Source organism: Triticum aestivum, chromosome 1B (assembly GCF_018294505.1).
Source record: "Triticum aestivum cultivar Chinese Spring chromosome 1B, IWGSC CS RefSeq v2.1, whole genome shotgun sequence".
NCBI classification, from domain to species: Eukaryota; Viridiplantae; Streptophyta; class Magnoliopsida; order Poales; family Poaceae; genus Triticum; species Triticum aestivum.
In genome coordinates, this window is record NC_057795.1 from 546,443,425 (window position 1) to 546,466,731 (window position 23,307).

At 42.1% G+C, this 23,307-nt stretch overlaps 1 protein-coding gene across 2 annotated transcripts; it reads right to left on the minus strand.

Moving 5' to 3' along the window:
* Window positions 1-6,498: 6,498 nt before the first annotated feature.
* LOC123137319 (protein Rf1, mitochondrial-like) lies at window positions 6,499-10,072 on the minus strand. Of its 2 annotated transcripts, XM_044557030.1 has the most exons (3): window positions 8,692-10,072; window positions 8,319-8,423; window positions 6,499-8,171 (listed from the first exon to the last, which is right to left on the minus strand). In XM_044557030.1, exons 1-3 carry the CDS (start codon window positions 8,708-8,710, stop codon window positions 7,330-7,332), a joined length of 966 nt encoding a protein of 321 aa, XP_044412965.1. In that variant the 5' UTR covers window positions 8,711-10,072; the 3' UTR covers window positions 6,499-7,329. The 2 variants fall into 2 exon arrangements, with proteins under 2 accessions (XP_044412965.1, XP_044412973.1); XM_044557038.1 differs by having other exon boundaries at window positions 6,499-8,423.
* Between the last annotated feature and the right edge of the window lie 13,235 nt (window positions 10,073-23,307).

Consider the following 23,307-nt stretch of genomic DNA (forward strand, 5'->3'; position numbering starts at 1 on the left):
ACAAACAGTGCACCTGACCGGCGTCCGATCGGACGAGCCACCAACACTAACTGCCCTCAATGCAGCGACTCTCTGGCAGATGCATGACGCTAATGAGATTTTGGGTGCTGCCCTCTTGGAAATTCATGTGAACCCAGCTTCAGACTCTGACGGAACACAACCACCACCCATGGCGATTTAGAAAGTGCTGACGGAGTTCAACGACGTATTTGCAGAACCAACTGAACTTCCTCCCCATCGACAATATGATCATGCGATCACACTAGAACCGGGTGCAACACCAATCAACTGCAGGCCTTATCGCTACTCACCATTGCAGAAGGACGAGATTGAACGGCAAGTAAAAGAGATGTTGCGTACGGGTGTCATCACTCACAGCATGAGCCACTATGCAGCACCCGTCCTTCTCGTCAAGAAAAAGGACGGCACATGGCGTTTCTGTGTCGACTACCGACGCCTCAACGCGGTGACAATCAAGAACAAGTTTCCACTACCTATCATTGATGAGTTGTTGGACGAACTGGTTGGTGCCGCTTTCTTCTCCAAGATAGATTTGCGTGCCGGTTACCATCAGATTCGTATGCGGGAGAGCGACAAGGAGAAAACAGCTTACAAGACACATCACGGTCACTTCCAGATCCGCGTCGTGCCATTTGGAGTCACCAACGGGCCACCAACCTTCCAGTGTGTGATTAACTCTGTCTTCGCGGAACCAAATCATAAGTTTGTCATCAGTTTTCTGGATGACATATTGGTTTTCAGTCAATCCTTACAGGAACATGTGGAACATCTGCGCACCGTCCTCTCCATCCTGCGTCAGAATCAACTCTACGCCAAATTGTCGAAGTGCTCCTTTGTGCAACCAAGCATTGAATACCTGGGCCACGTCATTTCCAAGGAAGGGGTTGCAACAGACAAGAGCAAAACCAGTGCCATGAGTGCATGGCCTACTCCGACGGATGCCACTGAACTCCGGGGTTTCCTAGGCCTGACTGGGTATTACCGCAAGTTCGTCAAGCACTATGGGATTCTCGCCAAGCCACTCACCCAATTGCTCACCAAGAAGGGGTTTGTCTGGTCTGATCAAGCTCAAACAGCATTCGACCTCCTCAAGCAGGCCATGATCAACACTCCGGTCCTGGCTCTTCCCGATTTCACACGCCCGTTCTCCATTGAAACGGATGCGTGTGACATCGGGGTGGGCGCGGTACTCATGCAGGACAACCATCTGATCGCGTATTTGAGCAAAGCATTGGGCACCCGCAATCAATGCCGCTCCATCTACGAGAAGGAATTCCTAGCGGTGATCATGGCGGTCGACAGATGGCGTGCTTACCTCCAAAGAGCACCATTCGTCATTGTGACTAATCATAAAAGCCTCTGCAGCCTTGGAGATCAAAAGTTGGACATGGAGCTGCAACGCAAGGCGATGTCTAAACTGGCGGGGCTCCAATTTTCCTTCAAGTACAGGTGTGGCATTGACAATGGCGCAGCAGACGCCCTGTCTCGTGTTGGGCACCTTCTTGCCCTCAACGCCCTCTCTGTGTGTCAACCACAATGGCTATAGGAGGTAGCCAATTCTTATGAGACGGATACTGATGTTCAAGACATGCTCTAGCGCCTAGCGATCTGCAGTCCGTACGAGCAAGGCTATGAACTCCGGCAAGGCGTGATTCGCCTACATGACAAGCTATGGATTGGGGCCAACACTGCTCTCCAAACCAAGTTGATCAACGCATTTCATTCCAGTGAGCACTGGGGGTCATTCTGGTGTCACAGCGACCTACCAACGCCTCAAGAAACAATTCACATGGCACGGCCTCAAGCAGGCTGTGGAGGATTTTGTCTGTCAGTGCGAGGTATGTCAGCACGCCAAGCACGAGCACCTCAAATCCCCTGGCCTCCTACAACCCCTCCCAATTCCGATGAAGCCATGGCACGACCTCACCATGGACTTCATCGAGGGCCTGCCGCCGTCAGAGGGCTACGAGGTAATCATGGTCGTCGTCGACCGGTTCACCAAGTACGCTCACTTCGTGCCGCTCCGGCACCACTTCACGACGGCGACCGTGGCATGCGCCTTTTGAGACAATATCATCAAGCTGCACAGCGTGCCACACTCCATCGTCTCCGATCGCGACAAAATCTTCACCAGCAACATGTGGCGCGCCCTCCTCGACGCCGCCGGCACTAAGCTCAGCTACTCCACAGCGTACCACCCACAAACGGACGGTCAAAGTGAGCGCGTCAACCAGTGCCTTGAGATGTACCTGCGTTGCGCCGTGCACGACCACCCAAAGCAATGGCGCCAGTGGCTTCCCGCAGCAGAGTTTTGGTACAACACCACCCATCACGCGTCGCTGAAGACATCCCCGTTTTAGGCACTCTATGGCCAAGAACCCAATATGGGAGGCCTTCCGATGCTGGCCAACAACCTACCTGAGGGTGCAGGTATGGATCTGGACTGGGCGACTCACAACGGCTGGCTGCGTGATCAACTGGCGCGCGCGCAGAACAAGTACAAGCAAAAGGCCGACAGAAACCGCACCGAGCGCTCGTTCGAAGAGGGCGACTCTGTTCTGCTCAAGCTACAACCTTACACCCAGTCGTCAGTGGCGAATCATCCCTGCCCCAAGTTAGCCTACAAGTTTTTCGGTCCATTCCAGATTCTGTAGCGCATTGGGGCACTGGCGTACAAGCTGCGACTACCTGACGACAGTCTCATTCATCCAGTCTTCCACGTCTCCCAATTGAAGCCCTATACACCTGATTATACATCAGTGTTCTCTGAGTTGCCCCGTGTACCAGACCTCATGGTTGTTTCGTTGCAACCCATTGCCATCCTCGATCGGCGCGTGGTGAAGAAAGGCAATAGCTCTATCGTGCAAGTGAAGGTACAATGGTCCTCGCTCTCTCTGGACATGGCCACTTGGGAAGATTACTCGGTGCTTCGCCATCGCTATCCGGAAGCTCTCTGCTAGGAAGAAGACGCTCGCGCTAGGGGAGGCAAATGTCACACCTGATACAGGAGTATCGGTGGACCTGCGTGGGTGAGAGAGAGCTGGTGGTACAGTGGGCCATGTGTGGGCGTGTAAGCGTGTGGGTACTTAGTCCCTTGTGCATCTCTGTATTGGTTATGCAATGAGAAAAGTCTGAATCATACTCACCCCCTGTTCTCTCTCTCATCTACCCTGCTTCTTCCTCATCCCGATCCTCTTTCCTCTTTCCTCACCCCGATTCCCCTTTCCTGTGTGGCCGATCTCAAATCCACGGGCTTCGGTCATCACAGAGGTTGTCTTCGTCGAGTGGGTTTTTGAGGGTAGCCGCATCTACAGGACCCTCCCGAGCCATCAGAGGTGGCGAGGTTGGAGGGCGGAGCTCGGGGAAGGAGGGCGCCGACGCTTTTGGAGGCAGCGACCGGAGAAACCCCAAATCCCCACCGCCGTTGCACGGGGAAATCTTCCCCCAAATCCCTAGCGCCGCCGCTGCCTACACGCCACGCCTAGGACAGAGCAGCTGCGGCAGGGACAGGGGCATGGCTTCCGGACCCGAGGTGGACGACGCCCGCATCTGCCGGACGGGGGAGCAGCTGCGACGCGGCGGCCGGACGGGGGAGCGCTGGCCCCTCGAGGGGGGAGGGACGAGCGCGGCGGCAGATGCGGGCGAGGAGGGCCAGACGGCGTGGGTGGCTGCTAGCTGCTGGATGGGGGCTGGAGAAGATGGGGGTGTGGGTGGGCGGCGGCGGCGGCGGTGTGGCCGCTCTGAATAGTGTAGACGGTAGAGGAGCTCAGTCTGCTTCGGCACGTGTCCACAGCCAGACTTCAACTTGGAGCTGGAGGCCAACTGCTGGGTATGCTCCTGGACGGGGCGGCATCAGGCCCACCATCTCCTCCATAATATAATCACTCAAAAAAGCAATTACCACAAAAATACCTTGTATTATCATTTTGGGTATTGGCACAGTCTTCAGGGTTCACCTTTTGACCACTATCTTTACTACTATTAGTAGTACACATAATTAATGTAAAAATAAGAAAATTAATGCATTATAAATACACTTTTCCAAGCAAATCTAGACATGTGGTTCACAAGCTTCATGTCTTAGTATATTTGGAATATTCCCATTTTAAGTTCAAAAAGTTTAATTCAGGACATTAGAAACGACATTCGTTTGTTATACGGAAGGAGTACATGTGTGTATTGAGGTTTTACACTTATATTACTTTCTTTCAATTTCTAAAAGCACAATAAATTGTAGAGTATTGTTTATTTTATTGTAGAGCTTCGAGGTATTGGTCATATCTTTTTTCTTAAAACAAGGCAAAATACTTATTCCATTAATTGAGAAGAATGTTAGAGTTGCATGGTTAATTTGCAAAAAAAAAAAGGATAAGAGCATCTACAACCGGACTCCTTAAACGCCCTAACATCTTCCCGCCTGGTCACGGATTCGCCACCCAACCGGCTCACCTATGAGCAGCCCAAACATTCGGGCTGACCGGCAACGCCTATACACATCACATATGTGGGGATGGTTTACCTAAAAAACATATGTAGGACGGGTTGTGCTCAAAAAAACAAATGCGGAGGCCGATATGCAGCCTCCAAGTCGGACCCAGCCCACCCGTACCCCACAAATACCCCATCCCAGACCAAACCCTAGTCCATTATCCACTCTTGACCGCTCCGCTCCACTGCTCATACCTTCCCCTCCCCTCTCCGCGCCATGTCCAATTCCGACAAAGGATCCGGCAACGAGTCAGACCCAATTGACTAGTCGCTCCTCCTCAAGGTGGAATCTAGCTCCTCAGCCTTGGACGACGGGGAGCTCGCCTTTGCATTGCCCTCTGCCAATCATGGATGGACAGGAGCGCCTCCTCGGTCAGGCAGCGAGGCAGTTGCAGCTCCGCACCGGTCCATGGTCTCTCGGTCAGGCATTGGGGCGGCCGGTGGCATTGGCAGCTCTAGCTTCTGCTCCTCCCAGGCAGCGTTGGGTGCTTGTGCTCACATCGCCGAGCCCGTGACCACGGCTGCCCTAGTCAGAGACGCGGGCTGCTTGCCGCACAAAGTAGAGGGCGAAGCTCGCCGCACAAATCTCATGGCAGGAAAAGTTGGCAAATAACATAAGGATTAAAAACACTTACGCCGACTAGCGGTGTGATTTGAATAATGGCTATAACAACCCTAGTCTGGGAGAACAAAATCAAACTACCAGGCAAAACCGGATTCAACTATAATTTTGTATATTTTCTAGTATTAAAATTTTGTAGATCCATATGCGTAAGTACTGGACACGCTTCCTCGAGAAGAATGAGGTAGTCTCTTGTGCTGACACCGAACCCATCGCCGTATTCAAATCCGGCGTAACCGACAAGATGCTCTCCAGGGACTTCGGATACTCCAAGCCCAGGACCATGCCGGCCTTGATGGAGATGCGGCGCGTAGTTCACAGTATATGTGGGAAGACACTATGGATCTACAAAATTTTAATAGAAAATGTATTCATTTGATAGCTGCACAATAAAAAGGTAAAATTATTTGCCATTTTCTCTTCCGTACAGCTCAGGTCCAAAAGAATTTTCATGAATTTTGTAAATTCATAGTGTATTCTTACACTTGGATGTGAGATTTTCCCCTTGAAGTTTTCAAGAACTAATAAATACTTTTAAAATATACATTCTTACAAATAAAAGGATGGCTTGACCTTGAGAGCCAAAATATGCTATCAAAATATTTACCAAATTCTTTTTCAAAAAATAGTATTCATGCATAGACATATCTACCAAATGTGCAATGTTTCTTCGGGATCTTTCCATACATATGTCACGCCTGTTTGTTCAGGGAAAATATGATTCAGACCCAAGACAAACCATTTTTGGAGTGTTTCTCGAAGAATGGTTCTGCTAAATTGGTACAAGAATTTCAGGTCCAAGACCTGTACTGCTCAGTGAGTAAATGAAAAATTATGCGGAAGGAAGAAGATAAAAGAACATGCTGAACTTGTGAGCTCTCGTAACAGAAAATAAATTAGACAATGAATTAATGAAATAAACAGGTTTTGTCGTTCTACAACGTACAGCTAAAAGAAAAAAAACGCATACCAATTGTTCTATAGTAACAAAATATACCAACGAACAGCTCTGCACCAAAAAGGAACAGAGGAGAAAACCATGGCGAAGCTCACTGAAATCCATCAGACTCTGTCTCAAAAAAAGGTATGAGATGAATGAACTGATCTATAAATTTAGGCCACACCATTTTTGGATAATATGGATAATAATAATGACCCCGTTTCATTAACGAAATAGTACTCCCTCTGTATCAAAATAGAAGATTTTTTGACAGTCATAGTTTCAAAAAACGTCTTATATTTTGATACAGAGGGAGTACCACATATCAGTTTATTACTGCATGCTTTCTGTTCATACTACCAAAGGCAAAAAGAACAGTAGAGAATTTATCAGCTCTATCCAAAGGAACAGAGAACTTCAAAATGCATCAGCCATATATCCTTGTTATAGTCGTACCACCATGATATACATAGTACTTTGAATAAAAAAGGAACATGCTGACTGTCAATGAAAATTATGGTCAGAACCATATTACCTCTAAACATTGATCTGCATCAGTTTGTGCAACAACACAGATATCTTTAATTCCACTGCTAAAAAACTGCTGAGGCCGTCAATATTTAAGCCAAGTTGAGCCAAGTTGCAGGGTTAAACTCAACATGGTGCTGCACCGATCCAAAAAAAAAATGTGAGTACCCTAAACCAAGTCTGTACACCTCATAATCCATGCCAGCATATAGAAAAGGCTAACGTGCAGGCTGCTACAACTGGACCCATGTAATCTGGCTTCGACAGCATAGATCTCAAGCCGGTCAAACTCTGGATCCTGCTCAGCTTCTTCAAATTCCTTCTTGAAACAGACACGAGGGCACACAGGCGCTGACAAGGGGCACACTGGCTGAGAAATGAATGAATCTTCCGTGGAGCCACCTGAAACCACCAGGGATTGGTTGGCTCGATTCCATGTGAGGCCAAGCCATAGATACTGGCAGTAGTGAACGGCTCGGCCTCTTGTCACTCTCCCATAGGTGTTTGGCTAGCATACTGCACATCTTCAGTTAATTTGTTGCTGCTTCTTCTTTTTAAGTTCGGATTCAGCTTTGTTTGGCGGGCCTAGGTCTGTCTTTTGTTCAGGGCCCGTTTGATTCGTACCCTTTGCATCATCCTGATAGCTTCTTCTATACTGAATTTCTTCTTACATATAGAAAATGCATTTGTTGTACAAGCAGAAGGATATATGGCAAGCAACACCTAAGGTTTACCATGTATCAAACAACTCAACTGTGGCCGCTTCTTCACGAAACTGATACTTTGTAGGGAGCAATGTGATGTGTTCTCTATATTTCCCTTTCCTTGAAAACAGAGAGATCAGCAGCGAAACAGTTTTAGCTTCAAGTGAGTAGCTATTTGCATCAACTTTAGAAATATAATTTCCAGCCTTGACCATCTCTCCTTTTTCCAGTAGCCTTCTGATAATATGATTTAACATACAAGAGTCAGCGGTACAACCACTCTTTTCCATAGATAAAAAAAGATTGTCAGCTTCTTCCACTGAACCTTCTTTTATAAGATTTATTATCATTATGCTGTAGGTAACTACATTAGCTGCCAAGCCATTTGATGGTATTGCGGCAAACAAATCCTTAGCTTCTTGGTTTCGCCGAACCCTGTAGAATGCACCAATCATGATATTGACAATTCTAATATCAAATTTCACATTCATCGTGCTTAATTTCTGGAATAGTGTGATTGCTTCGCTACTGCAACTATTTCTACAAAGTCCACCAAGAACTATAGAGTAAGTACTGATGCACATACTTACTCCAGATTCAACCATCTCATTAAACTTTTCCTTTGCGGCAACAGTTCGTCCAGCCAGAAATAATCCATCCAAGATGACGTTATAATTAAAAGTTGTAGGTTTAAGTCCCTTGTGCAGCATCTCTTTGAACAGAATAAGCCCGTCATCAATCCTTCTATTTTTGCAATAGCCATTAATAAGCATACCATCCGTAATGTTACAAGGTTCTAAACCATATGACACCATATCATCAAACACTTTTGTTGCATCCTCCATCTTGCAGACTAGGCAGTATCCACCTATCAGCAAATTAAAGATGGGAACATCAGGCCTCATACCTATGTGCACCATCAAGTCGAGGATATCCCGTGCTTCTATTACCCTTCCTTCCGTGCATAGGTTCTGCATTATTGAACTGAAGAACATAATATCAGGAGGAAGCATACCTTTGTTCATCATTTCAGTAACATATTCCTTTGCTTTCACCAAATCGCCATGTGTACAAAATCCCTGGATTAGGGAACGATAAACAGCCGTGTCCGGTCGTACTCCTGTATCAATCATCTGATTAAACTTTATCACAGCATCATCCAACCTACCCTTTTTGCAAAATGCATGTATTACGGTTGAATATGTGAATGCAGATTCACTCCTTGTTTCTGCATTTCTTTAAATAAAAGCATTGCCTTATCAAGCTTCCCAGATTTAGCATATGCATTAATCAGTATGCTGAAGATACAACAGTCAAGTAGAATACAGTCTCTTTCCATTGAATTGAAGAGATTAATCATATCAACTAAGCATCCTTCGGTGGCATACCCATGAAGGAGAATAGCATATGAAACGTTGTCAGGTTTCAGGCCCTTCATAGCCATGGTATCAAAAATTCCTGCAGCTTCTTTGCTTCTTCCATGTTTGCAAAGAAAGGTCATAAACATGTTGTAAGTATGCACATCTGCTGTAACCCTCCGACTTGTCATCTCTTTGAATACCCTAACTGCCTCCTTCCAATGGCCTGAAGAGGAATATCCATGGATGAGGCTATTATATGCCACATTATTAGGTACGACACCATTACCAATCATCTGACGAAGGAAATACTCTGCTTTGTCCATTGCTCTGGCCTTGCACAGCGCATCAATAACCGAGCTATATGTCACCACATCGGGCATAACGCCCTGCTGTGCCATTCCATGGAACAGATCGCACGCCTTGCCTACTTGGCCTTCCCTAAAGAAGCCATGGATGACGGTGTTATATGCCACCACATCGGGAGTGCAGCCCAGCTCAGGCATCCTGTGAAGCAGCACGTCCAGAGCCTCATCTGTGCGCTTTGCGTGGCAGAGTCCCTTGAGGAGGGTGCAGAAGATGACTTGGTTTGCCTCCAGGCCCGTCCTGAAGAGACGGCCGAAGAAAGCGAGCGCCAGATCCGGGCGGCACGCGCGGCAGCAACAGTCCATGAGGATGCGGAAAAAGATCCAAATCTAAAATGCAAAGGTCGTCTTATTCAAAACCTCAATCATCACATCCCCTCTCTCCCACTTCACACCTCAGAACGCACTGTTCTTATAGAGAGAAAGGCGCTTTCCCATCTTCTTAACCTGAAATGAAGGGGTACCCCCGGGAAGAGATCCAGTGGAGACAGCTGGGCCTGTAGCTCAGAGGATTAAAGCTCGTGGCTACGAACCACGGTGTCGGGGGTTCGAATCCCTCCTCGCCCACAGCCTTCCAAAGGGGGAAGGGCCTTTACTTTCCCCCTGAGGGTAGGAAAATCATGATCGGGATACGTAGGTGCAGGCCGTTGGGTGCGCCACACATCGGCGGGCGCCTTGGGATATGCGGCTGAAGAGGTTGACTGCGAGTGCAGGGCCGTCGCTGGACGCCGCGAACGCCGGAGCGTGGGCGAGGGCGGAGAGAAGGTTGTTGAGGGGGCGCTCCTGGACAGGATTGGCCTGCCGCAGCAATTCGTCGAACAGGTGGTGTGCGTCCTCCGGGGTGAGGTTGCCTGAACGCACACGCTCCGTGGCGGTGGCGAAGGCGGCGTGGGGATCCCAGATGCGTGAGGGATGAGAGGTGGAGGAGGAGTGGCGGGCGCCGAGTCGGAGGCGGAGGCGGGGTGGCGACATTGGCGGGGTGGAGGAGAAGCGGGGCATGGCCTTGGTGTGTACTCAACTGGGAGCAAGACGAGTGGCCAACTTGGCCTTAGTGCGTTTCCAAGTTGTACCAGTGCTAGGTGGCTAGGTGCCAACTTTTAGTTCATGGATATAAATTTTGATAGCGGTAGTATATCTTTTTCAGGTACAATAAAATTATGATATGATATGGATATTCATATCGGTAATTGTCTTTGACTCCTAGATGCATATGCACCCATTGTCAAAATACACATTTTCGGACATTTTATGTTTGTGCACAAGGTTTCAGTGAAAAATGACGTTTTTTGTGGCTTGTGCATTTCTTTATCTTTTTTGCACAAGCCAAAAAAACGTCGTTTTTCAAGAAAACTTTGTGAACGCACATAAAATGTCCGGATATACACGTGGAATTTTTGTTCCGAATTTTTCAACTTTTTGAAATGTGTATTTCGACAATGGGTGCATATGCACCTATGAGCTCTATTCATATCACACAATCTGTAAGAATAGAACTTTATTTAGACCAAAAAATATAAATTTATTGCAATCCCTAGAAAATGTACTAGGAAGCCATAAAATGATACTTCCTCCATTTACTTATACAAGGCCACTATGGAATATACGGTTTGCATCTATACAAGGCCACCAAGAGTAATTGAGGCAAAATTAATGATGTTTTCTTGTACTAGCAACTTGTTTAATGCTTGCATGCATGCTGTCATAATGTCACTTAGCTACTTCCTTCATTCATTTTTCTTGCATGCATGTGATGTATTAATGATCTCAGTAAACGAAAAGAAAAGTTGGGTTGCAAAATATGTATTAAATTTTACCTTAGTACTACCTGTAATTTGAGTTTGTGGCCTTGTATATAAAAATGGATGGAGTATTTTTTTTAAGTATCCCGATAGTTGTTAGCATTTTTAGAGGACATCTTTAAGCATTTAGGTAAGTGAATTTCTTGCCACGTTGTCCCAAATCCAAAGGTTGGTAGTTGACTGCTAGTGGTGGCGGGGATTTCAACTCCTTTTCTTTCTTTATGTGTGACCGACATGCCACACATTTTGAATTTACGAGATCAATATGTGTGATGGGCCAAAACGGGCCGTAGATGGCGTGGGGCAGCAGGTTTGGTGTTTCAGGCAATCCATGCCTTTTGGTGCGGGTTGTTGTGCTCTAAAAGATAGTGGCGTGATGCCATCACATATGATGCTTGGAAAATGAACTCAACGTGATGGTTTTCTCATGCAGGATCTGATGATTATCCTGGTCGCATCAGAAATCCAATGGTGTAGTGTTGTGCGTAAATGAATTCGGTGGGATGGTTTTCACATGCAGGATCTGGTGTCATCAAGTCGGAAACCAAGTGGTGCAGTGTTGTGTGAATAATAGTCTGGTAGATATGATGAATCGAGGCATTGGTGGTCTCAATCTTAATTGACTATTTAGACTCCACAATAATGTTTTACACAACTTCTTTTTTTTTGAATATTAGCATTACTGCTAAATTCATTGAACAGGAGAAGAAAAAGGTTGATCCAGTTTATGAGGGAAACCGGACCCGAAAAATGTACAACCGGCGCCTTTCAGCAAACAACACACACATCCTCACAAATCACAGGTCCCTCTGACCGGATCCATCTCCAGGACGATGCCCCCAAGAGGGAACACGACGCCGGATAGCGTCGCCGTCATCCGATCTAAACTAGACCAAAGGTTCCCCCGGAGCATGGCAGGAAAGACAAGGTGAGAGCAGCTACATCGATGCCGCCAACAAGGGAGCAATGCCAGAAGGTGCCGCCATCGACGACTCCGGCCATAACCGGAGTACGACTTTCGCCGGCCGTCTCACCTACACAGTTCGAGCCCAGGATCCGATCAGCCTGCCCACCAAACCACTACCCCTGCCTCCACAGCAAACCGCACATCCCCGGCAAGCTCGACATGCTTTCAACCTTGCATCCGCGTCCCCCACTGGATGGAGGATGCAACCCCGCAGCGGCGCCATTCTTCTCCCATCGGAAGGATGCAACCAATCAGGACGCCATTCCTCTCCTCAAGGATGCAACGCCTACGGGCCATTCATCTCCCGACGAAGGATGCAACAGCCGCAACAACGACATTCCTCTCCCTCCAGCCACCACCATCTCATCCTCCCACCTGCAGCAGCGTCGAGCTTTCCGAACCACCATGAGGAGGATGTAACACCGAGCAGGGTGCCATTCATCTCCCTCCTCACCTCGCGCACGGGTTGTGGCCCGCGGCCACACCGACCACGTCATTGGCCGAGCCACCTCCAAACCCCCAGCCACCAGGACCGGCGGCTGCCGTCTCAAGCTACCTCGAGCCAGCGCGAGCAGGCACACACAAACCCCACAAGCGTCGCGCCTACCACGCCCTCCGGCGTTGCTGCTTTCACCAGCCAGACACCACCACGACTAGCCTCCAAGAAGCAGCCAAACAGGCCCAGATCTGGCCTTCTGCCCACCGAGCGCCGAACAGATCCACCGCGTGAGCACACAGCAACGGCTGCGCACACCACGGCAGAAGGGCGTCGCTGCCTACACGGCCAGGGAGCGCCGTCCCTGGTCGTCGCGCGTGGACAAGGGCGACCGTCGCCGCCCCCAGCAACCCCCAGCCGTCTTCGACAGTTGGGCCTGCCGCCACTGCGGCCGAGGCCGACGGCAAGGGAGCTACGATGAGGTACTTTTTGTGTGGATCTAGGATCACTCCGGAGCCGCCCTGGGGAGCGACCCAGGAGCGTTGTGCAACGCAGAAACGATTGCTACACCCAGCTTTTACACAACTTCTCGCTAAACAAGTCCACGATATATCCCACGCCGGCTAGGTCAGCATCATCAGGTCATCTTTTACTTTTTTGTGAAAATGACCTTAGGATTGTATTAAAAATTTCAAAGTAGTGCAAAGCACCTCAACAAAAATATAAACAAATAGGAACACGAATTGAATACGAGAACATTTTTAAAATTATGAACCACTTTTGTAAACGGAAATATTTTCCAAATTTGTTCACAAATACAAATATTATTTTCAAATTTGTTCTTACTTTCCAAACATGAACTTTTTTTGAACAAATACAAAAATTGGCAATAGGAACATTTTTTTGAAATTCGAAAATTTTTCCCAATATGTGAACAAAATTTAAACATGACATTTTTTTAGAAATAGGAACTTCTTTCGAAACAATTTTTTTTGGTTTGTAACCAAATGTTTTCTAAAGAACATTTTTTGAATTTCTGAACATTTTCTGAAATGAATTAAACAAATTTTGAAATTATATATTTTTTGAATTTCTGAACAAAATCTGAAAGCAGCAACATTTTCTGTAAAATGAAAAAGAAATTGTAGAATGGGAACAATTTTTAAGTTTTTGAACCTTTTTTGAAAAAGAAAAGTAATTTTCAGAAATGAAAATGAAAAAGAAAAACAGGAAATAAAGAAGAACAGAAAATATTGTTTTTGGGTTGTGAACAAAATTTAAAAAGGTCAACGTTTTTTTGAATATCTGAACATTTTGTAAAATCAAAACAAACAAATTTTGAAACGGTAGCCAGTTTAAACGTTAGAGGTTTTTGTAAATAAAATGTGCAACCAGACCATTTTTTCGTCTTCTCCTAATCCTAAAGCCCATCTAAATTTAGCCTTAAAACTAGCCCTCTCCCTCGCGCGGCGACTATCTCTCGCCTTAAGCGAGTCGTGAAAACTCTCATGACGAAGTAAACAGTGTTGGGCCGGCCTATTTTAGAGCACGTAGATTAAAAAATGTGGAAGAAAAGGAGTGAGATCCAAGAATCGAACCCTAGTCATGAGGGGGCAACGAACCACTGCGCCCTCTTCCAATTACTAATTAGTAGTAGGATCGTGATCTACTAGAGGCGATCGAAGCCGGTTTTCTCCGTTTTGTCTTTGTTTTTTTGTTTTATTTCCTTTTATTTATTTTTCTTCTCCTATGTTTTCCATTTCTTTGTTTCTTTTTGTTTTTCATTATACATTATTTTATACACGATCAATTTTTTTTTCAAATACATGTTCAACGTTTTTTAAATACTTCTTCAACATTTTTTTATTGTTTTTTGATGAGTGTTTTTGTAATATATATAGACACACACACACACATTTAGAATATCTCAAAATGTAAACAAAAGTACAAAAAATAAAGTAAAAAAGAAAACAGAAAACGTGAAAAGCAGGGGTGGAAATCTGTGGCCTTTGCGCCTGTGGACCGGCCCAGCTCGCGCGCTCCTCAGCGACAGAAACCTCCCGTCTCGCGCTGAAATAGGGGAACTCCTATTGGACGCTCGCTGCGGCAAGCAGTCGGCGCTTCGCACGGGGCAGGTGCGAGGGAGCGACCGAGTGGGCCGGCCCGTTTAGCGTTACAGCAGACCCCGGTTTTGGAACCTTCTACGATGTTTCCAGCCGGTTTTTTCCGGTTTTGGGAACCTTCTAGAAGGTTCCTGAACCGGCTTTTCTTTTTCAGTTTCTTTTTTGTTTTTCGTTTTTCTATTTCTCTTCTTTTACTTTTTACTTTTTTTCTATTTCCTCTTTTCTGTTTCTTTTTTCTTTTCCTTTTTTTCTTTTCAAGTTTATTTTAAAAAAATCCGAATTTCAATTTTTTTCTTGTTTTCCAGATTTTGTTCAAAAATTCAAAAAATGTTCCCATTTCACAAAATTTGTTCATAAATTCAAAAAATGTTCCTGCTTTCAAATTTTTGATCTGAATTTTCAGAAATGTTCCTGTTTTTTCAAAAATTGTTCAAATTATTTTTATTTATTTTTTGAGAAATTTGAAAATTAATGGCATGGATTTTAAAAAATGCCTGTTTTCAAAAATTGTTCACAAATTTCAAAAAATGTTCTTATTTTTCAAATTTTTGTTCATGTATTAAAAAATGTTCTTCTTTTTCAAATTTTTCAGAAAATGTTCTTAATTTTTAAATCATGTTCAATTTATGCAGCTGAAAAATGTTCACCTATATAAAAAATGTTCGCACTTTCAAAAAATGTTCGAAGCACTAGAAAAAAGTTTCCGTTTCAACTGTTTGGTCATGTATATAAAAAATGTTCTCCTTTTCAAAATTGTTCTCAGTTAAAAGAAATTTGTTCTGAATTTAAAAAGTTGTCCCCATTTTCAAATTTTGTTCACCAATTCCAAAAAAATTGTTCACAAATTTCAAAAAATGTTCTTATTTTCAAAAAAAAATCATGTATGAAAAAATGTTCTTGTTTTTCAAAAAATGTTAGTAGTTTTTTAAATCATATTCAGTTTACGCAGCTGAAAAACGTTCACCTATATAAAAAATGTTCGCACTTTCAAAAAATGTTCGAAGCACTAGAAAAAAGTTTCCGTTTCAACTGTTTGGTCATTTTGTTTAACATTTTGTTTAAATGCGACCACTTCAAAATTTGTGAACAATAATTTTAAAATTAGAACATTTTCGTAATTTTATTTTTTAATGGACACATTAATTGAATACGAGGACATTTTTCAAATTTGCGAACACTTTTTTGAAAAACATAATAGAATTGAAAACCCAAACATTTCGAATTTTCCAAAACATTTTTCGAAGACATGAACATTTTTGGAATTTGTGAACAAATTTTTTGAAGCACGAACAATTTTGAATCTTGAAAACAAATTTGGATGCGCCAACTATTTTTTCAACCACGGACATTTTTTGAATCTTGAGAACAAATTTTAAAGTAAGTAATGTTTCAAAGTTTGAACATTTGTTAAATAACGCGAACAAATTTTGAAACTCCAAACAATTTTTTTGAATACATGAACAATTTTAAGAACAGGAACATTTTTTGAAATTTCTGAACAAAAAGTTGAAAAGCTGACCATTTATTGAATCTGCGAACAATTTTTTGAAAACACAAACAAATTATAAAAAAACACAAACAACTTTTGAAAAATGGGAACAAAAGTGTAATCCCAATTTTTTTTCAAAAAATGAACAAACTTGGAAATGTGAACATTTTTTGAAAATCACGAACAAAATTTGAAACTCCGAACAAATTTTGAGAACACAAACAAAATTTTGTACATTTTTTGAAAACAATGAAATGTTTTTTGAAACCTGAACAAAAAAATTCGAACATCTTTTTTACGACCGAACAAAGTATTGAATATACCGAACTTTTTTTAAAATTGCGAACAATTTTTGAAACTGAAACATTTTTTGAAATCCCGAACATTTTTTTAAAAGTTGTCAAAAGGTTGAACAAAAATATTCTTAACAATTTTGTTAACACATATTTTTTTTGAAAAATCCGAACAATTTTTGAAAAATGCATACAGTTTTTGTATTTGTGAACAAAATTTGAAAACACGAATTGTTTTCAAGTTCTAAACATTTTTGTAAAAGTGCAAACATTTTCCAAAAAAGGCGAACATTTTTCTGAAAAAGAAAACATAAACTTGAAAAACAAAAAAGAAAATAAAGAAAATAAAAACGAAACAGAAATAGAAAAAGAAAGTAAAATAAAAAACCGATTCAGGAACCTTCTAGAAGGTTCGCAAAACCAGAAAAAACCAGCTGGAAACCTCTAGAAGGTTCCCAAAACCGGAAACCGGGAGCGTTGGAACGGCCCGGCCCGTTGCGTCGCTGCTCGGTCGCTCGCCTGTGCGAAGCGCCAGTAGTTTGACGCAACGAGCGGCAAATAGGAAATTCCCTGAAATAGGGGCGCCCTATCCCTTGCACCGGGCGACTTTTGTATCCTGCGCTCAGTCCTGTGCCGCCCGCTAGCTTAGATTCGGCCCGGGCTATTTTTTTTCCCTGTCTGCGATTTTAGGAATTATTAAGTAAATGGCAGATCTACACAAAAGTTCCTCTAGTTCATGCATTTAATAACTCATAAACCGTGCATCGGGTTTTAATGACTTATATATGTAAAATGCTTAGAATTTTGTTTAGATTCATAATATGCAACTCTCTCACATGTTAAAATTGCTGAAATTGTTCTTTGCGTCTAATTTGCATTAATAACTTATTAAAATGGTTTATTTCATGAATGTGCTTTTGTGTGCTCGTTATCTCTGCCACCATTTCGTCTCGAGATGCACAACCCAAGAAGTATAGGCCCAAGTACGAACTCTGTATTTGGTTTATCATAGTGTCCTATGGCCATGTCTGACAAGCATCTGTCGTTACGCCGTTAGAGATGCCAAGCACGCTCGGGACGGAGGTGGACGATATGAGCCGTCTTGTAGAAGATTCCCGGGCTAATGGCGTGATGGAGTACATCTATCGTGCCCGACCGTTGCAGCTTTGCAGTCACCAACCTTTCGCAACAGGGCTCGTCTTCTCCACACCCCGCTAAATCAATCCAAATCCGAACAAATCCGCTGCAACAACCAGTCTCCCATCTCTAGATTAGTTTTTCATGTCTACGTCATCATGAACATGAGATATTGACGCTCATCCCGTGCCCCGACATCGGCGAGCGGGTCATCATGTGGATTGCTCGTGGTGGAGCGAATGCAGGGCATCGCTTCTACAAGTGCAACAAGAGAGATGTAAGTTACAAGTTAAACACCGCATGATTAATCCATTCAGATGCGTTTTCCATTACTGAGTGTGCCAATCCTTTTGATTCTGCAGGGTGGACTTTGCGGGTTCATGAGATCGAACGAGGAGAACCAGGCCGGACTCAATTGCCATTTTGAAGCATGAAGAGCCCCTTGCGAAAGGATGAGCTAGCTTCCAAAGACAAAATGCTTGCATGCACCTCGAGGGAGCTCGCCAAGTAAGACAAATTTTATATTAGCATGGGATTTTAACCGTATATAGTAGTTGAACATCACTGAGAATGATTTGTGATTTGTGAATCGCAGGAAGTGGTTTAAGGACGTGCTACCATATCTGACAATTTCCGGTTGAAACAATATTACTGATTATTGAACCGCTCAATATAGATGACCTTTCACTTTTATACATACTAGTAAGCATGCACGTGCAACACACGTATTATCGTGTGAAATATCAATAAAATAAACAAAAATATAAGCAAGACAATAGATAATTAGAGATGTTTAACAATTGTGGAAATAATCATAACTTGATGTAAAAATAAGATCATAACTTGCAAAAATTAAATGTATAGCAAAAATAACCTAAACTTGCCAAAATAATAAAGATGTACATAGCATCTTCTACTCTCTCAGTCCGAAAATAAACTTTGCACTACTGAAGTTCTTTAAGAACGTACATATGTACATAGTATCTTCCAAAAACTGAAGTTGCTTCTTTCTTTATGACAAAGTTTGAGGTGTACAACAGTGATCAAAAGAGACTATAGGAACATGTAGTGTCTTTATCACAAAAGAAGTTGTACAAGTTATTCCAAGGATATCAAGATGAAATGTTAGTAGATGCACCAGCTTGATTATTCAGAACTGAGTTCCAAGGATGTCATTTCAAGTTACATTATTCAGAAAATTTCAAGATACATAAATAAATCGAACAGTCACAACCTAATTCAAGGTACATTATGGAAAGATCTGCCACCATTGATTGCTCTTGTGTGATTGTTGTTGGGCCTAGGGATGTCGTGGAGGCTTACTCAAGCCATAGAAGCTGACATCGGGAATCTTTCTAGGCCACTGTTTAGAGGTCTTAAACTGCAGTGTTGCATCTGAGTATGGACACTCTAGCTACAGTTACAGTCCATTGGACAGATGAACTGTGAAATCTCAAACCATTTTTCAACTCTCACATGCTACACCTCCGAGAGTTTCGGGAAAAGTAGAAGTTCAAATATTAGCCATGGTACAAATATTAAGAAACTTGATGTACTATCTTACATTTGTTTGCATAGAAACCAATAAACAAACATCACTCCAGTCCAGTAGCACGACAAACAAAATAAAGACTATCTGTAGACAAGAACGAAAACTATGTTAATAAGCTACACAGTGCCACTTGAATGGGAGAATACATATTGCTAATACGTTGTCACTCCTCTCATGGAGAATGAATGAATTGCAATTGGCGAAACTTTCTTCTAGGTGAATGAGTGCATCGAGGTAAAATTGCAATGACATGATTATATCATTCATGGGGACAAAAATACTTTAAAGAAAGCAACAACTCCAAAGGATAATTTACGACTTTCAGCTCAAGACGATTTGCCTCTATCACCAGCATTTGAAAGACCGATGAACTGAAGATCTAAGGTGCCACAGGCATAGAAGTTTCAAGTGATATTTCTATTTTTAGTAGACTAAAGAAATATAGTAATAAAAGGGAAGCTAATGCCATGTGTGCACAACCAGCATATGAAAGACCAATGTATTACAGGAGGGTATATTTAGTTCATAGATAATCAGTGAACAAGAGGGCATAATTTCAGTTCATAGCCAGCCTACTATATAATTCATGCTAATTAAAAGACACTACTCTTAACCCGTCTTCAATAATTCTACAGTGAGAGCAAATTAGAACACAACCTTTAATTACAAATTCATTTTCTAAGAAGACATTTTCATCACCATGTCGTGTTTTACAAAGTTCCCTGGCCAAAGGTTAAAATGTAAGAAAAAATACATTTCAACAGTCATGCTCTCTGGAAACACAACTTTTTGGTAAGGTGTGTAAGGTGGGTGGTTTGGTAACCCCGTTTATAGAAGTTTAATGGTGAATAATAAACCTCAATGTGAGAGTGGGTCTTACCACACTTCCAAGGACTTTAAAGCCTCATCAGGAGCATTTCAAGCCAAATTCATGGTCAGGCTATAAAATCTCTAGAAAATAATACAGGCGAGGTTAATATTGCAAGGCAGCCTTATCAGAGAACTCTTGTTACAGCTTGAAGAGATAAATGCTTCAGCAATTAGCAATCATGAGAGTTTTTCTGACCTGCGAGTTTATCTGGCACCATGAGGGGGCATCAGGAGAGAGTGGCTGATTTTCGGTGAATTTATGCTATACTGTCATCATGGGAGAGAGGAGTTAATACATACTAAATGAATGCGGCAAAAAGCATTATAGATGCTCTTGCATTTAATTGGAACCACGAATAGCTAGAAACAAGTGGGGCCTGGCCAAAAGCTGCAAGTAGAAACACATGATGTTAGATATGAGAATTGTTGTACAGAGATGAACCATAGCACAGTCTAATAGAAAAACACATGTTTGTGATAATTGGTCATGGTTAAGACAGTCAAGAGCTGCAACTCCCTTTTGTGATCGGGATATATGATGTTTCGTGTTGTATTCCGCTTTCTTCTCATCAAACGTTGGATTATGTGTCATATTTGCACTACAATCCATAGTTATGTTTCCTTAAACAGGGAACATTCTCTTGATTCAAACAAAGGCACATCAAATTTTTTTCTTACTCATTTGTAGATATAAAAGTACAAATCTTTACCTAATAATAAAGAAAATTGAGTTTATGCCCGTACGTCATAAAAACAACCCTCGAAGTTGGCAATAATTACCCACCAATGTCACCCGTAAGTGGCAAAAACGATTCGTTTTTAATTTCAAATATCGCTCCCGGGTTCTGTTATTAAGCGTGGATGGGTGAGGCTACGACGCTGCATACAGGAGACCAGGGTTCGATCCCTGATTCTCACGCCTTTTCTCTTTCTTTTTACCCATCTTAAGCGCAGTAATGGGCCAGCCCATGTGCGGGTCGTGGCGCCCCCTGTTTTCTATATCTTTTTTTTATTTCTATTTTGTTTTTTTCTCTAAAAATTAATTTTGGATTCGTGGCGCCCCCTATTTTTTATTTATTTTTACTTTTTTATTTCTGTTTTGGTTTTTTATCTCAAATTAATTTCGGATTTCCAAAATATCAAACAGTTGCGAGTTTTGAAAAAAAGTAGGAAAATGGTAAACAGTTTGTAAATTTAAAAAATATTCGAAAAATCATAAAATGTTCATGACTTAAAAAAATTCTCACATATTATAAACAAATCACGATTTCAAATGAATTTTCATGAAATAAAAAATGTTCATGATTTTTTTAAATGAGCCAATATTCAAAGCATATTCAGGAATTTAAAAAACATGTCCATCAGCTTTTAGAAAATGTTCACAAAAATTTAAACACATCCGTAAATAATGAACAAAACTAATTGCAGCTTCCATAAAGGTTTTATTAGGAGATCTATATAGCTCGTTTTATGATTTTATTTAGTCCTTCGCATTGGGTAAAAAGGATTTCCGTGTTTTGTACAACGCTGAACCCAACAAAATTGACATAACTTTCTAAGGGTTTGTTTTTGTAAGCTATATTAAAATGACTAAATGTCTATTTTGCTTCCATACACAGTTATGCTTATTCTCGTATCACAATAGTGGTTATGGTAAACACCGCTACGCTAAGTCCAGGCGAGACACTTTATTTATCAGTATAGCTCAGGCAGGGTCCGTCAATGCAGTTTGCTCAGCCACAAAATATTTTGTTGCGACGCCTTAAAAAATCAAGTCTTGATGAGCATCATATTGTTCGTTTTTGAAATTACATTTTAAAAGTGTCTTATCTCATCATGACATCATTTGTATATACTTTATGAATTTGATTCATACTTTTTTATATCTACCACACATGTATAACTTGATAGTTTTTTTCCGTTGCAATGCATGGGCATTTCCAAAAATGTTCGTTAAATCAAAAAAAGTTTGTCAAATTCAATAATTATTCCACCCAATTTCTAAAAAATTAATCGATTATAGAATGTTTGCCAGTTCAGGAAAATTGCTTAAAAATGTTCACAACTTTTTAAAAATGTTTGTAAATAGCAAAAAATATTCATAAATTGAAAAAATGTTCTTGATTGTAGAAAATGTTCAGAAATTTGTAATAGTATGTTGTTTGTGATTTCAAATATGTGCATGAGTTTAACAAATTGTTCATAATTTCAAAATGTTCATGATTTCAAGAAATTGAGAGAGATATTGTATCTCGGTGATGCAGCGAAATGTGATCATGACCATTGGAAATTATGAATTTTTTTCTCCCGTTACAACGCACGGGCCATTTTGCTAGTGATAAACAATATATAGAAGGGCATAGAGATAGTGGTGAATATCATTTAGGCACGAAGTATAGTAATGTGAACCAGATCCTGACTATTATGTACAAAGCATCACCAATCAGTTTCATAAAAATAAAATAAAGATTTGAAACCGCTATATGACTGGGGAGAAATGTATGTGTATAATATAGTTTTAAATAATTTAGGGTGTTTGGCATCAACAAATGTTGCAGTTATAAACCATAGTATCATATATACTGTATATTTTGAGTATTAAAAAAACAGGTCAGGACCTCTTTTTTCTAAAATGAGAACGCCTTTTTCCCTTCTCTTTCTCACCCCGTCCACACTTCACTACTGCCTAGTATTTTCTACTTCAGTGCTTCAGTTGCATCTTAGTTCTAAGCCGTGTGTACAAACTTTAAAGCATTTGCTAGACAAAGATACTTGTTCATCGTTCATCATTCAGGATACTGATGGTTGTGGAAGGTTCAGGTCCTTCAACATGGCATCAAGCATGGCTCTGATTGGGATTTCGACGATGCCCATGGTCACAACCTATGAAGAATGCATGGTGTCATTGGGTAAGGCAAAGGAGGAAAATAACAATTGGTAGTTTCATATAAAAAGCACTCTACAATTAATCAATCTGGAAGAAGGGTGATTCTAACCTTCAGTGTCATTCTGGACTATTCTGGACTTCTGGTGCGAAAAATATCTAAACTAAATCATATATACTCACGTTGTATATATATAATCCATGTCAAAGATAGACATGCAGAAGTCTGTTAGTACTTACTCCATGCATCACCACAATTATGAAGCAGTAAAAAATAGATGAATACATTTGCTAGTTTGTCCTAGTGGAGAACCCAAACTAAACGTGAAGACAAATATTCTATTCTTAAGAGGGGATTCTCTGAATTAGTAGATGTCTAAAGGATGGGGATTTCACTTCAAAGTCGCTGAAAAAAGATCATGCTACACAAATCAGGTGCTACAAATTTCTTCAGTGGTGTACCAAAGATGAATTGCTCTATGTAAAATCAATTGCGATGGATTCTGAAGATACAAAGGAAACGATAGGGATGTCTAGAAAGAACTGTTGGTGCCTTTCGGTGGAAGTTGTTTCTTGCGGAGGGTTTGTCAAGGCTCGGCTGCTCTGCAGGAAAATGAGGACGGAGGAGGGTTAGGAGCGGGATTAGCGGGATAGAGTAGATCAAAGAAAAGAACTAAGCAGATCCATGGCGCGGTTGTACCTCGTGCAGGGTGAATGTATAATACCATGTG